At 36.7% G+C, this 16,279-nt stretch overlaps 1 protein-coding gene across 3 annotated transcripts in view; it reads left to right on the top strand.

The window, feature by feature from the left end:
* RyR (Ryanodine receptor) overlaps nt 1-16,279 on the top strand; it is a 1,703,288-nt gene that overhangs the window by 1,258,558 nt on the left and 428,451 nt on the right. For all 3 annotated transcript variants that reach the window (XM_090399345.1, XM_090399347.1, XM_090399344.1), the window contains exon 87: nt 8,437-8,505. In XM_090399345.1, coding sequence (XP_090255471.1) covers nt 8,437-8,505 — 69 coding nt within the window. The remainder of the gene's footprint in view (nt 1-8,436; nt 8,506-16,279) is intronic.

Below are 16,279 nucleotides of genomic sequence, written 5' to 3'. Positions count from 1 at the left end.
ATTTTTTTAAAATGTTAGCCATAAAAATGTATAGATAGAAAATTTTTAAAATCTGTAACATTTATTTTTAAGATGTATATAAGCACACTAATCAAATTTTAGAGGGCCTCTAATTGATTTGGGTATCGAAAAGAAATGATGCACTAATCGAAAACGCACTAATCGAGGGATTACTGTAATATAAACTGGACAAACCTTGGTATAAAAATTAATAACAGAAACTTAACACGCCTAAGGTATGCAGATAATATCATAATTTTTGCAAACGCTCCAGAAGACCTATATCATGAAATCAGAAAAGTTGGTCTAAAGATAAACAGAGAAAAAACTAAAATCATGTTTAATCATTTTTAACACCAATAAACATAATAATAGAAAACAATTTCTTGGAAAGAGTCTCTTCATATACATACTTAAGTCATCTCGTTGATCTAAACTGTGGACTCCAAAAGAAAATAAATAGAAGAGTTCAACTTGCCTGGAGTGTATTCAGAAAATTGAAAAGCATTTTTCAAAACAATGATGTTCTACTCTATTTAGAAAGGAAGACATTTAACCAGTGTATACTTCCAGTCATCTCATATGGTTGTGAAACTTGGTTGCTAACAAAAGCACTGGCAAATAAATTAACAACAACTCAAAGAAAAATGGAGAGGTTGATGCTAGGCATCACATTAAAAGATAAGAAGCGAAACACTTGGATAAGAAGCCAGACTCGCATCACTGACATCATTCTTCACCACAAGCAACTAAAATGGAAATGGGTCAGACATCTATCCAGAAGAGAAAATGAGTGATGGACCACCATACTAATGAACTGGATTCCTAAAGAAGGGAAATGAGGCCGAGGACGTCCTAAAAGAAGGTGGAGTGATGAATTGTCAAATTTTGTTGGGAAAAATTGGTCAACCATTGCTAAGAACAGAGAAAGGTGGAAAGAACTGGTCCTTCATCCAGCAGTGGACAGAAAATGGCTCAAAAAAAGAAGATCAGAATGAAGAGATAGCATTTAGGTATAAGGAAATCAAATTTCTTGAGTTCTTGTGAGACAACTAATTCAGGCAGCATGTAAAGGAGGGCATGTAAGGATCGAGAGTTTTAGATCTAATCATTTCATCAGAGGATGTAACTGCTAGTGGGGTTTCACACTTTCCTCTAGTTGGTGGGCATGATCATGAAGTGATCACCTGGGTTGTGGCTAGCCATATTCAGTGAGGAAAGGATATATGTGTAAGTACAAGGATTATGACAAGTTTAGGAGCCAGCTTGGACCTATAGCATGGAATGAGTCATTGAGCAGTAAGGAAATAAATGCTGCTTGGGAACTGACAAAGAAATACATAACAGCATCAATGTGTGAATGTATTCCAAAGGTCAAAAGGCTGAATAAGGTAGGTGTAAAATGAATGAATGAGGAGATAAGCATGAAATCTGGAAGAAGAAGCAATTTGGAGGTAGTACAAGATGAATAATGATAAAAACCAGTTACATGAAGAGTATAAAGAACAATCCAGGTGAGTGACTCGTTTAGTAAGGACAACAAAAGTGCAGTATGAGCAGAAGTTAGCAAATCAGGCAAAGAAAACCCCTTGAGAGTTTTTCAGATATGTGGCAAGTATAAGGAGGAATAATTATGGTAAGATGATGTTAATTGATGAAAATGGTAAAATGGTCACTGCTGCAGAAGACATTGATAATGGGGAAATCTGTGATCAATTTATAAAGGTGTTTCAACCTCATCAGGGTGAAATAATGAGAAACTCAAATTTATAAGGACATGGAGAGCATGGCTTAATCAAATAGGGATGCTAAATCCTAAGTGATAGGATTTGATGACATATCACCATGCATCCTAAATTAATGATAGAGCATGGGAAGTGGTCAAGGAGCATTTACAGGAGGTAATGGCTGATTGTATACCTAGGGTCCGAATAGTAAAACAAGTAGGGGTTGAATGGATGAATAACACCATTAAGCTTGAGCTGCAAAAAAAGAAACAACTGTGGAGGGAATTTAAAGAAAGGGGTGACCTGCAGGCACACGAACGGTATAAAGTGCAGGCCAGAAAGGTAACGAGTGTGGTAAAAAAAAGCAAAAGCGGATTATGAAAGGAAACTAGCTTTGCAAGCAAAAGAGAATCCCAAACAGTTCTTTCAATATGCTGCAAGCAAGAAAAAAACTGTACACGGCAAAACGATTTTAAGGAATGACGATGGTAAGGAGGTCACTGAATCAGTTGATATAGTGGAGTTATTGAGCGTGCACTTTGCAAAAGCATATCATCCAGGTGGTGACATTGAAAAAATGAAGGAACCATTAGTTTATACGGGAATTGTGGTGAATGAAGTGGAGGTGACTAGTCTATTACAGAACCTTAATGTGAATACATCTGTGGGATTGGATGGTATACCGGCACGGGTCTTGCGGGAAGCGGCTAAAGAATTATCAGTGCCCTTGACCATGTTGTTTAATCTGAGTCTCAGGTCTGGTTTAGTCCCGAAGGTGTGGAAAGAGGGGAAAATAGTTTCACTGCATAAAGGAGGATCCAAGACTACGGTTGCAAATTACCGACCGATCAGCATATCAGGAGTCGTTGTCAAGGTCTTAGAGAAAGTAGTCAAGGGAAAAATACAGGAATGGATTGATGAAAACGAGATACTGTACAGGGGACAGCATGGCTTTGTGAAGGGTAGATCATGCTTCAGTAACTTGCTCAAGTTTTATAACAAGGTGACGGCTGAACTGGATAAGGGAAATGAGTTTACAGTGATACTGCTGGACCTGACAAAGGCGTTTGACAGGATACCACATGGAATACTAATCCGTAAACTACAACATATGGGAATGGATATAGGATTGGTGAGATGGATAGGTGGTTGGTTGATGGAGAGATATCAAAGAGTAGTTTATTCAGGCGTAGAGTCCAAAAGACGGCCTATGACTAGTGGTGTGCCGCAGGGTTCTGTTCTTGGACCACTGCTGTTTAATCTGTTCATTAACGATATAGGGAACTATCTAAGTGGAACAATTCATTTGTTCGCTGATGATGCAAAGTTGGGTAGGGCAATAGTGAATGCAGAAGATGTCAAAGTCTTGCAGGATGACTTAGATAGATTGGAGTTCTGGGCTAAGGAGAATGGATGTCAATTTAATGTGACAAAATGTAAGGTTATGCATTTTGGGGTGAAAAGATTAGCAGCAGTATACCACATTGGTGGAACTGTACTCCAAGAGATTGATGAGGCCAGGGACTTGGGAGTGTTGGTGGATAGGGAGATGAAGTTTAGGGGGTACATTGCAAAAGTAGCTAAATCAGCTCATCAACTCACTTGGTTGTTGAAAAATACCTTGACCAGCAGAGACAAGCAAATTATTGTACCTCTGTACCGAGCCTTGATACTACCTCATCTCGACTACTGTGCCCAGATTTGGTCACCTCGGTTCCTTCTTGATGGGGAGGAGGTGGAGAGGATCCAGAGGCAAGTGACTAAGATAATAACAGGTCTATGGAATGAATCATATGAGAACAGGTTGAAGATTTGTGGGTTGCAGAAACTAGTTGATAGGCGGAGGAGGAGAGATATGATTGAGACATTCAAATTGCTAAAGGGATTCTATAGGATTAATTCAGAGGATATTTTTGAGATCAGGACTGGTGGTGGGAGAACTAGGGGACACCTATGGAAGCTGGGCAAGAGTGTGGTTAGCAGGGGTGTTAGAGCTGGGTTCTTTACTTTTAGAGTGCTAAATGAGTGGAATAAGCTGCCAGAGTCTGTTGTGGGTGCTATGACGGTGAACGAGTTCAAGACAAGGTATGATAGATACTGTGAGAATGTAATCGCATAGTTGTGTGGACATGATGTTTAGGGCCTCCCTTGATGAGTCTAAGGACTCCTGGAGTCGCCCGAAATAATAATAATAATAATAATAATGTTCCAGGGAGTTGGCAATGCCATTAGCATCCCTATTTCATAAGATTATTACAACACCAAAAGTCCAAGGGAGTAGAAAGAAGATAAACTAGTTCCACTGGATAAAGGTGGTGCTAAGGCTGTAGCTATAAACTAGACCAATCTGTAGTTGTAGTTTAAGATATTGGAGAGTTTAGCGACAACTATGATAGAGAAATGGGTCGATAATTGCAGTATTCTCTGTGATTGTCAGCATGGGTTTGTTAAGGGAGATCATGTTTTACTAACTTACTTTTCTCCATAAACAAAGTGACAAATGTCTTGGACAAGGGACATGCATATACAGTGATATACTTGGATTTTGCAAAAGTTTTTGATAGACTTCCACACGACATGCTATTAAATAAATTCAAAAGAAAGGGGTTGGATAACAGAGTTCTGAGTTGGATCAGTGACTGGCTGTCAGATAGGTATTAGAAAGTTGTGTATAGGTGGGTGCAGTATTCCAAAAGAGGAAAACCACTTGTGGTGGCCATAGGATTCTGTTTTGGGACTATTGTTGTTCAGTTTGTATATCATTCATATTGGGATGGGTTTAACTGGTTGCATCAGTTTGCAGATAATGCAAAATTGGGGGGAACAATGTAATGTCAAGCAGATGTTATAGCCTTACAGGAGAACTTGAATAGATTACATGAATGGGCAGGTAAGTGAAACTGTCAATTCAATGTTGCAAAGTGTAAGGTTTGAAATTTTGTAAGCAATGATAGAATGCAGTGTATACCACTGGTAGGGAAACTTTAAGGGAGGTAGAGGAAATGAGAAATCTCAGAGTGGTGCTAGACAAGCATCTGAAACTCAGGGACCACATTGCACAAGTTGTGAAAATGTCACATCAGATAAGGATAATGATGCGAAGTATCCTGAAATGCAGAAATAAAGAGGTTATGATACCATTCTATAAGGCCTGGATCAGGCTCATATGGATTATTGTGCACAGATGTAAGGGTTCAGAGATGATTCACAAAGGTAGTCAGTGGTCTTTGGAATGTGTAGTATGAGGACATATTGAGAGAATGTAAATTGCAAAGCCTCTTGAACAGGATGACGAGGGGGGTTGATTGATGTGATTGAGACATATGTTAGTCAGGAGTTGTTATCAGGTTGATAACAATACAGAATACAAAGAAGTTAATAGAATTAACTCAAAACATAGAAGATGAAATTTCTAACTGCAAGCAAAAAAAGTGAAAAGAATTCTGCAGTAGACTAGATCCAAGAAAAGACTAACAACACTGGAACATCATTAGATTATTAAACAACACAACACTTCTGGATACTGATCACACTTCAAACACAGTCTCCTCAGGAACAAGAAACAAAAAGATGGCAAATTTACTTGGAAAACATTACTTCAAAGCAAGCAAGCAAGCTGCAATGCAACAAAGAAGACAAAAGTGCAGGAAAATTATAAAACATCTACTAATACAATCCAGAACCTATCCTTCTGAAGACATCTTTACTCAGGACCTCACAATGACAGAATTAGAAACAGCAATTAGTCAAATTGACCCTGACAAATCACCCGGAATTGATCGTATCTTTAAACATAGGATTAAAAACAGGGAAAAATAGCCAAAAACTGCCTTCTGAAGATATTTAACACTTCCTGGAATGCAGGTAAACTACCAAAAATCATTATACCCTTACTAAAACCTAACAAAAACCCTAGTGATTGTAAACGCTACAGACCAATAGCTTTGACTAGCACTCTCTGTAAACTAAATGAAAGAATAATACATACCAGACTTATGAATTGGCTCTTAGAAAACAACAACATCAACTTCTACCAAACTGCATACAGGTCTCAACACAGAAGATCAATTATTTTATCTTTGCCAATCAGTCATAGATGGCTTTCAAGAAAACCTGCCAAAGAAGAAGACAGCAATATTCTTGGATCTCACAGCTGCCTACGTGTCTGGAGACAAAAATTAATAATAATTGCATACGATACAGGAATAAGGGAGAATGCATTAATTTGGATTTCAGATTTCATGAAAGGAAGAAAAATGAAAGTAACAGTTAATGGAATTTATTCCAACATGCATCAAACTTGGGCTGGAGTCCCACAAGGTTCTGTTTTAAGCCCACTCCTATTTCTCATCTATATGAACAATATCCATCCTCACATAATAAATGACATAAAAATAGTATGCTATGCAGATGATATAGCAATCTGTACACAAGCAGTAATCCTAAACAGTCTGAAAAAGTCCTAAATACTTCAATAAAAGGCTTAGAAAAATGGGCAAAGGAACTTAAACTACAGATAAACCCAGAAAAAACAAAACTGAGCATCTTCTCCACTGATAGAAAAAATAGACACAATCACAACTCCCAAATCAAAATATATAATATCAAAATAGAAAAAACAGTCTTCAAAATACTTAGGCCTAACCCTAGATACCAAGCTGAGATTTACAACTCATATTACAAATATATCCAATAAAGCTCTTAAAAAGCTTAATATCATCAAAAGGCTTTGTGGAACAAAGTGGGATGCAAAACCGAAGACACTCAAAACTACATATACTGCACTCATACAACCCACTATGGAATATGCCTCATCAATCTGGGCTCCAGCTTCTATTAGCCCAAAAGAAAAACTTGACAGAGTACAATCAAGAGCAGCAAAAAGTATCAGGTGCAGTCTCATCCACAAATAATTTAAAAGCTCAACAAGAGTGTGGGCTTCATATACTAGAAGACAGAAGAATTCTCTCCACAGTTAAATTCACTAACAGAATCGGGAGCCACCAACTGGATCACATCTCACTCGGGACTTTCGATGCCTGGACAAGAAAATCTAGACTAAAGAGATCATCTACATTACAATGTGATCATGAAATTAGAAAACAGATTGACTTAGAGCACCTATCAATTGAAATAAGCAAAGAGCCATTCTTTTCCACTATTCTACCGAAAAACACAATGATAACTTAAATCTCCTTGAACCTTGTTCAAAAACGGATTCACAGCAAGAAAATAAAAGAAAATGACTTGACACTATACATCACTTAAGCAATCCAAACCATGTTATTGGCTACACTGATGGATCATCCAATGAAGCACTCAACCAAGGAGGTTCATGGGTTTTTCTAACTCTACCTGGAGGCGAGGAAATGCAAATCAAAACCACAGCAGGAAAAATAGCTTCAAACTTCACTTGTGAATTAACAGCCATACAAACAGCTCTCAAATTCAGTAATAAACATTATAGAAGGAATAACCATCTACAGTGACTCAAAATCTGCACTTGAGGCATTAAAAAATGGAAAAACAAATCTCACACAGGAAATTCATAAACTTCTATCTTAAATTTGAAAAATAAGAACTTCACACTGCAATGGATACCAGCCCATGTAAATATTGAAGGCAATGAAAGAGCAGATAGACTAGCCAAAGAAGCAAGATACTTACCTCAAAAATTACACCCACTATTGCTGATAAACGCTGTCGCCAAAATAAGATTGATAAAACAAACTATCAAGAAGAAGAGTGAAATTAATGAAAATAGAGAAATAACCACAGTCATCACCAGATTAAGGACTGAACATTTTAAAGGCATGAAAATTCAGCCAGACGGTAGTAGGAGCTATGAAACATGCAAAAACTGTCCAGTAGTTAAACTAACACCTATCCATATTTATTTTTTTCCAGCAGTTGCTGCTGCTCTACAGAAAATTGACAATAACACTAGAGAAAAGCTCTACTCTCTATCAAAGTTCAATGGCTTGCCAAAGCATTTCTGCAGATCCACAGTCATATCTAGACGCTCTTCAATGGACTCGGCAACAACAAAACATAAAATAAATTTTTCATAGAATGGGAGAGGGGGGGTAGAACAAGAGGCCAATCTACTGTATAAGGAAGATATGAATAAGGCAGTGAGAAGTAGGTTCTTTACATGGAGAGTAAAAAAATCACCCCCTTCAAAAAAAAGATATTAAAAACACTTCTTAAAAATATATCTGTCCCCTGGATTAGTTAAAATATGTGATTCTTTAAAGATACTTGTGACATTAGGATTATAAAATATATACACGTTTACACAAGAATATTATTTAATTTGCCAAAAAAGTCTGTAATATTTAGACTGAAATATTTGGCAAATTAAATAATATTCTTGTGTAAATGTGTATATATTTTATAATAGTTAAAAAATGCAAACCTTTTAGTTCCTACCCCCCCCCCCCCCAATATACATTGTGGCAAAATTCATAAACCTAATAACACCAAATCCATTCCAAGGAAATCAACCATTTATATATAAACCCTTTCACTTATCCATCCCCCATGAACATCATTCCTAACTGTGCACCTTCATGTTCGTTTCTTCCTTTATTACTAAATTACTTTATTACTTTACTGCAGCTTCTGAGAAAATATATTTGCAGGAGATGAATTTTTAAAACTTTTCTGTTATTCAAAAATTTTCCTATTTTCGATTCATTTTGCATAGAGTTGTGGTGGTGCAGAAGAAGAAGAAGAAGAGGAAGGAGGGGATGAAGAAGACGGTCCATCAATACATGTAAGTTTTTAATTGCAGATATATGCTTGCTTTAAGTTATTAAGTTTATGAGTTTTATTTTAAATGGCAAAAATTTACATAATACAAAATGATAGTGCCATTATAATCCTTTCAATTATTTAATAAAATAAAAGAGGATCATCATCATCAATTTCGTGATATGTATACTCAATGGATATACAGGATACTCCCACCATGCTATACAATTAAGTTTATATTATTACTAATCTGTAAATATTTTTTCTCCAAGTTATCTGTCACTTGTCTGCACTTTAATATTGTCAGATCTAATATTTTTATCTTCTAGGGTATTTATGACCACATCAATCCACCTGGATTTTCATTTTCCTTTGGGTCTTTTCTGCCATCTTAGCATCAAATATCTGTTTTCTTAACCTATTCTCTCCTGTACTGTTTAAGTTATCGTATAACTTAGATTACTTTGCCCATACATTCTTCTATCCTACCCAAGTGAGATAACTTCCTAATATCTTCTATTTTAAAATGATTCTGTCACCAATGCCATTTGTTCACTCACCCAATGTTTCTCCAACTGTCATATCTGTGGTCTCTGGTCTTTGATCAACTGTTTTATTCATAACCAAACTCTGAGATCCAGAAGATAAAATTACTTTGAAACCCTTGTATATTGATAGTTGAGTGTTTTGCTAATTTCTCTCTCATCCATAAAAATTGATTCAGCTGGCTCCCCTTTATGCAGTCTTTGCTTATTCTATCATCTATTTCCATATTTGATTTGCCATCATCACTAAAAATTGTGCCTAAATAGTTGAAATGTTTCACTTGTTCTATAGGTTCTCCATTGAGAATGCAGTTGAAGTTTTCTACACTCCTGCCTGTTTTCATAGTTTTGGTCTTTTTATTGCTGATTTTCATGCCATGTTTGTTACAGCTGTTATTCAATTTAGTTAGAAAATCCTGGAGACTTGCACTAGATGTGTTCAGGAGTACATCATAAGCAAAGAGCTAAGTTTGACATCTCCAATTCTAATATCAGGCCAAATGCCACTTTCTTTCATAATGTGATCCATATAGACGATGAATAAGAGTGGAGATAATGTGCATCCTTGTCTTACCCCTGATTTTACATTAAACCATCTTCCTGTATTTCCTTCAATTCTAACTCCTGACTGTACAACTTAAATATAGACTTTATATTGCTCTGTATAATGCTCCATTCACCCCATATAATTGAAGTATTCTGAAAAGCTTTTCTCTGGGCACCTTGTTGTATGCCTTCTCCAGATCTACAAAACGTAAGTACAGATCTTTGTCATATTCCCATGTTTTCTCAACTATTTATCCTAAAGTGAAAATCTGATCTTGATAACCTCTATTTGGCCTGAATGCAGCTTGTTCTTCTCCAAGTTTCTCTTCCACAATCTTTCTCAACCTCTTTTTTTCAAGTATGCTTGCATAAATCTTACCTGGAACACTCAGTAGAGAAATTCCTCTGTAATTCTCACATTGAACATTATTCCCTTTTCTTTATAGATGGGTACTATGAGAGCTCTGATTTAATCATTGGGAATTTGATCTTCTGACCAGGTCCTCTGAATTATGTAGTGTAGCCACTGCAAAACTTTTATACCTCCATACTTAATCATTTCTGCTCAAATATCATCTACTCGTTACTTTTCCACATTTCAAGTTTTTGACAGCTTTTTCTACCTCAAGTATTGATATGTAACTCCTCTTTGCATTCCTCTTGAAAATTTTCTAGTATGGTTCTGTCACTGCTTGGTTCATTTAACAGTCTTTTAAAGTAATTACTCCTGACATCTAGAATATCCTTATCTTCGGTTTTTATGTTGCCATCATCATCTTTGATTCCTTTAACAGTACTATTTCATCCATTTCTAAGCTTTTTCAGTAGCCTCCACAACATTTTGTCACCTTCCTGATAATTATTTTCCACACTCTTACCCAAGTTTTGAAATAACTTCCTGTCTTTGATCACTATTGCCTGAAAATAAACATCTTATACATATTATTTAGTAAGATCTCACCTTTTTTGTCTTCTTAGTCTCAGTAATGCCAATTATGTCCATATGGTACTTTTCCAGTCCTTCTGGAAGTTCAATTTCCTTTCCCTTAATACTCCCTTTATTGATGGTTCCTATCTTCAGTCCTTCTTATGTCAGATTTATTCTTCTTCTTCTAGATGTTGAGTTAGAGCTTGTTCCAGTAGCTGACTTTTCAATGATCACCTTGGTTTCCTGATGAAAACAGCAGAGACCTTGTTTAACCAGGCAATGCCCCATCCGGCATGAAATCTCATCATATTGTACTGTCATCCACTCCTAATAATAATAATATGTAGCACCTTCCTGAACTGTGATATGAGATAATGGGTGTGGGAACAGTAGTAGTTTTACAGGAAATGTATGATAGTCATCAGTGGTTAGATGCATGAAGAATATAAAACATGGACTATAAATTTGACAATTATGGTAATAAATGAAAATACAGTAAGAGAATATTGGTCCAAACAAAAGTTAAGGGAATTTTTTCTGCTTTATTTTAAGCGAGAGAAAGAATAATTATGGAACGGTAACACTGGCAGATGGTTACGGTAATAGAGTGACCACAACACAGGAAGTAGTGATTATTTAATTTCTTTACATTCACTTTTCTGTTAGTAAGAAAAGGAAGGGTCTGGCCAGCTAATCAAGACATTATTCTGCAAATGACATAGAGAACTGGACATGCAAAACTACCATCCAGATTTCTAGAGATGTACAAGATTAGAACTGGAGAGCCATGGCTGCTCACTGCCAAATCAGAAATTGAATCGAAATGAAATTAATGTAATAATAATGTATGATATATCATTATTATTATGGATCTCCATGTAGTCATAAGACTCATTCTGGATGGTTCTCTTTATACAATACAAGGTCCATACTACTTCTTAAACTTGCTCACTATTTGTATGTTCCCAACTCTCTCAGGCAATGCATTCCATTTTCCTACCACCCTCAATGCAAAATCTTACTTCCTACCTTCTTCCTCACTACTTCATTTTGCAACTTCCAGGCATGTGCTCTTGTCCTTAATCCTTTCTCCTCATTCTACTATATGAAAAACTTCCAATAAAGTCCTCTACAGCATATCCCTTTGTCTCCTTCCCAAAAGACAGCAGATTGCATACTCTCAGTCTTCATCTTAACCAATGCTCTTCAATCTAAATATTATCTGTCTCTGTGCCATGTCTACAATTAATTTATCTTCAAATCCTAGTGATCAGCTAATCCAGATGTGGCCTGATCAAGGCTTTAGACAGTGGAACTACCATCGTCTTTGCAATATATCTTCTGAACCTTCATATTTCTATCTACAGTCATCCCAAAACTCTTCCAATATAGCTCAACTATGAGAGGATTGCAGCCTCCCATATGATAATCCAAAATTTCAAAGCTTTACATTTAGTTGTATTAAACTGAGATCCTCCATTCCTCTATCAGCCTTTCCAGTTTATTCAAATCTTACTGAAGATCTATAACATCAGCACTATTACTAAGAACTCTCCCAAGCTTCACTGTTCTAAATTCAAGGCATTGTTCTAAATTCCCTTCACTTATTTTTCTGAGTGCATAAACCAGAAGTTGACAAGTAGTTGACAACTTCTGTTGTAGAAGTAGTTGAAATTAGTAGTTGACAAGCCAGAGTGCATAAACACTCTGCCTTTCAACTACTAGCTTGCTTGTTTTGATACAATTCAAGGCAGCAGCACAAGCTTGTCTATGCATGAACAATCATATGGTTCTTCCCAACTTGCTATATGTGCAATAGGCAACATCAGGACTAACTCTGGAATGTTAGTTATGGGGACGGTTTGAGGAAATGTAAATTGCATAGTTTAGTGATAAGAGAAAAAGATGTAATATGATAGAGACATTTCAGTTTGTGAGGGATTTTGCCAGATTAATACAGAAGGGATTATTCATGGAGTAAAGGTTGAGATGGAGGTAAAAGAATGAAAGGCCTGGAATTTGTTTAAAAGCATGTCATGAAGAAGAGAGGATTATGTTTTTTACATGAAGAGTGTTGATGAGTGGAATTCATTGCTGGAATGTATTATGAATGCTAAGAATGAGTGCGCTTAAGATTTGTTATGACTGATGTGTTGCTTAGTGAGATTTTCCTTGATTGGGTCTGTTGACTCCATTTAAATGTGTTATAATAATACTGTATAATGATCCGAGTGTATAATGATCATAGTACATGATATCTTATGATATCTTTTGGCATATTGTTGAGGAAGCCTTCTTCATGTTGGTTATAAAGATGTTTGCTAGTTTTCCTGCAACCTCAGATCCCATTGGAAAGTGAAGGTTGGCAGAGCTAAAGATTTTGAGTAGTTCAGTTTTTTTGTGTTGTATAAGGATAGTGTCATTTTACACAGGGTGATTATATTAAAGTATCCCTGTTTAAGGCCTTGTGGAGTGCCATCCAATGATCCAAATTTTGCAAAACTACTTTGCAGAATACATTGTGCATCATGCAGAAGCAACATCTGAGGGGGAAAATTAGTTCTAAAATTTGCTGCCAGTGCGCATTGTAAACACTAGATGCATGGAATTTGCATATCACCAACTTGGCAGGTGCCGTGAGGGTTTAAAATGATGGACACAGTATTTTTCCCTTCATTCTGGTTGTTAATACCTTCCATAGTGATGGCACTAACCATTTCCTAACGTGCTTTGCTCATGAAGCTGTACTACCTAAACAATTGCAATGCTATAGCTGCACTCTGGGAATTTCATTGTCTGAACAAATGTTGATGAGGTCAACTTTCTCAGTGTGCTCACCAATAAATGATTAGTCATTTGGAAGAAATGGGATCATTTAAAGTTAGACCTGGCACAGGTCACAAACCAATCAGTTCACAACAAGTGAATAAAGTTGCTACTGCCATTGTGGAGCAGGCCATGAATTTCAAGACACAACTGTCTGGAAAATTCTACAGAAGATTCTGATTTCTCCCCATTCAAGATAACCCTGGCACAGGAGTTGCACTTGGAGGACTTTGAAAGTTGACTGACATTTGCTTTAACATTGCTTGCTTGAGTAGAGTTGAACGCTACATGGACATGGATGATTTTGTGGGAGAGAGATGAGGTTCACTTTCATGTGAACAGAGCTGTGAATACCCACAATTGGAGGGTATGGGCTACACAAAACCTACATGCAATCAAACAAACAAATTCTTTTGCATTCACTCAAAGTTATTACTGTCTGGTGTGATTTACAGCTTCTTCGAAGATATTCACCATTTGGGTCCTGTGACCTGCCAAGAGATATCGCAATATGATAAACAATTTTGTTGTGCCACAGATACAACAGTGGCTATACATGAATTCAGCCATTTTTGTGCAGGATGGGGCCCCTCCACACATCAATCAGGATTGGTTGTCTGATAGGTATCAGAGAGTTGTGTATGGGTGTGCAGTATCAAGGAGGCAGAAGGTTACAAATTGGTTCCCACAGAGCTCAGTACTGGGACCTATATTGTTTAACCTTTATATCAATGACATTGTCAATGGTTGCAAGGGGATATTCGGTTGTTTACAGATGCTGTGAAGCTGGGAAGGATCATTAGTAATGGTGCAGATGTGGTAGCCCTGCAAGAGAATTTGAATAAGCTGGATAGATGGGCAAATGAATGGGGATGTGTCAGTTTAATGCAACAAAATGTAAAGTCTTGAAGTTTGGGATTCATCAGTGGGAGGCTGCATACTCTGTTGGAGAAACTGTACTGGAGGAAGTGTGGAAGGCAAGAGATCTGGGTTGATATTTGATAGAAATTCAAAAAACATATTGCAAAGGTGGTGAAGGTAATCTAGAGAATTGCTGCAATACTGAGAAGGATGCTGACCTGCAGAGATAAAAGAATGCTCATTCCATTATATATACAATATATATATATACAAAGCCTGATCAGACCATTGTTCTCAAATTTGGTCCCCAGGATATGAAGGGAATAAATTAACTGTGTAAAGAGTGCAGAGGCAGATAACAAAGATGGTATCAGAACTGTACAATGTTAGTTATGAATACAGGCTGAAGGAATGTGGACTACAGAGTTTGGTGGATAGAAGAAGGAGAGGTGATAAGATTGAGTCTTTTAAACTGTTGAGAGGTAGTTACAGGGTTGAGACTAGGGAGTTCTTTCATTTGGTGGAACAGGGGTAAGGAATGAGGCAAGGGGAGCCATCACTGGAAGTTACAAAAGGAAGTTGTGAGCAAGAGGGGGGGGGGAGTGGTTTCTTTGCTTGGAATGCATTGCCTTATAGAATGATGAGAGCATGAATGGTCAATAAGTTCAAGGAGTAGTATGACAGACTTTGTGTTTTCTAGGATGGGCCTCCCACGATGAATCTTGTGACCTCAGGAGGCCTAAATCATAATAATATTTTATCTCAACAGAACACTTTCATTGTGCCATCCCCCTCTCCTCCTCCTCCTCCTCCTGTCCATAAGATTTTGCAAATTGCATAACAGATATAGAAATTGGACTATAATTTGTTGCCACAGCTTTATCACACAATGATCTCACATGGGCAACTGAAAAAGGACAAGGATTCACAATTTCTTTAGTAAGGAAATTAAATATTGAGATATTTTGAACTGGAGAGAAAGAAGAGTAATGGGATATAAGCAATTCTTCTCAGATATGCTTTTGACATAGGGAATACTTATCCAACATGCATTCTCATCATATGGTTCTTTTGAAAAATAATTATTTAGTATTTCATTACTAAAGGATGGTTGATAGTCATGTAAATATAGGTCAGCCTATATATGATCATATTCATGTACTAACCTTTCTTCATTGGAACAAATGGCATGGACAAAGTGGGCAAGATTTTTCATACTGCCAAATCTATGGCTAGCCTGATGATTTCAGTCAGTATGAATATATCTTCTGATAAAAGTGGACTTTCTATAAAAAGAAAAAAAAACACATTATTATTATAATTATCATTAATGCGATACCTCCATGGAATCAAAGACTCATTGTAAGAGGTATATGTTAAACTCACTAAACCATGCCTTAAACTTATTCATTGTATTTGCATTCACAATGCTGTCAAGAAATGAATTACACTCACTTACCACTCTTTGTGCTCCTTAATCCTTTGAGAACCTGCTCTTCACTCCTTTGCTTACATCCTCCTTATACAATTTCCAGGGATGGCTACTTGTTCTATTTCCCTCTCCCATTCAATGAAAAATTTCTTCCATGTTAACCTGGTGATAACCCCTGACCAATTTTTGTCTCAATCAATTTTTGTCTCAATCTTGATTAGTAATTGCTAATTACTAATCAAAATCTTGATTAGTAATTAGCAATTACTAATCAAGATTTTGCAAATTGCATTCCTGTTATGCAACTTGCATAACGGATATAGAAATTGGACTATAATTTGTAGCGCAGCCTTATCACACTCTTATGCAGTGTAACAATTTAATTTCTTTCCACTCCCTTGGGACCTGTACTGTTGTACAACTCTTATTATACAGGCATGCATGTCACTGCCTACTCCCTGGAACATTCCCTTAAGACGTGATGGTATGTCATCAAATCTGATTGCCCTATTTAATCCCTCCTGCCCACTTATAATTTTTTAAACCATCCTCTCATTTCATCTGCACTTTAGCTTCTCATGATTTCCCACTGATGAGGATGAAACAACAGTAGGAATTGTTCACTGAATACCTCAGCTTCATCCTCAGTAGCAGTTAC

Source organism: Typopeltis vanoorti, chromosome 10 (genome assembly GCF_054136105.1).
Source record: "Typopeltis vanoorti isolate ZY-2024b chromosome 10, IOZ_Tvanoo_1.0, whole genome shotgun sequence".
Taxonomy (NCBI): domain Eukaryota; kingdom Metazoa; phylum Arthropoda; class Arachnida; order Uropygi; family Thelyphonidae; genus Typopeltis; species Typopeltis vanoorti.
This window is presented reverse-complemented; position numbering and strand designations above follow the sequence as displayed.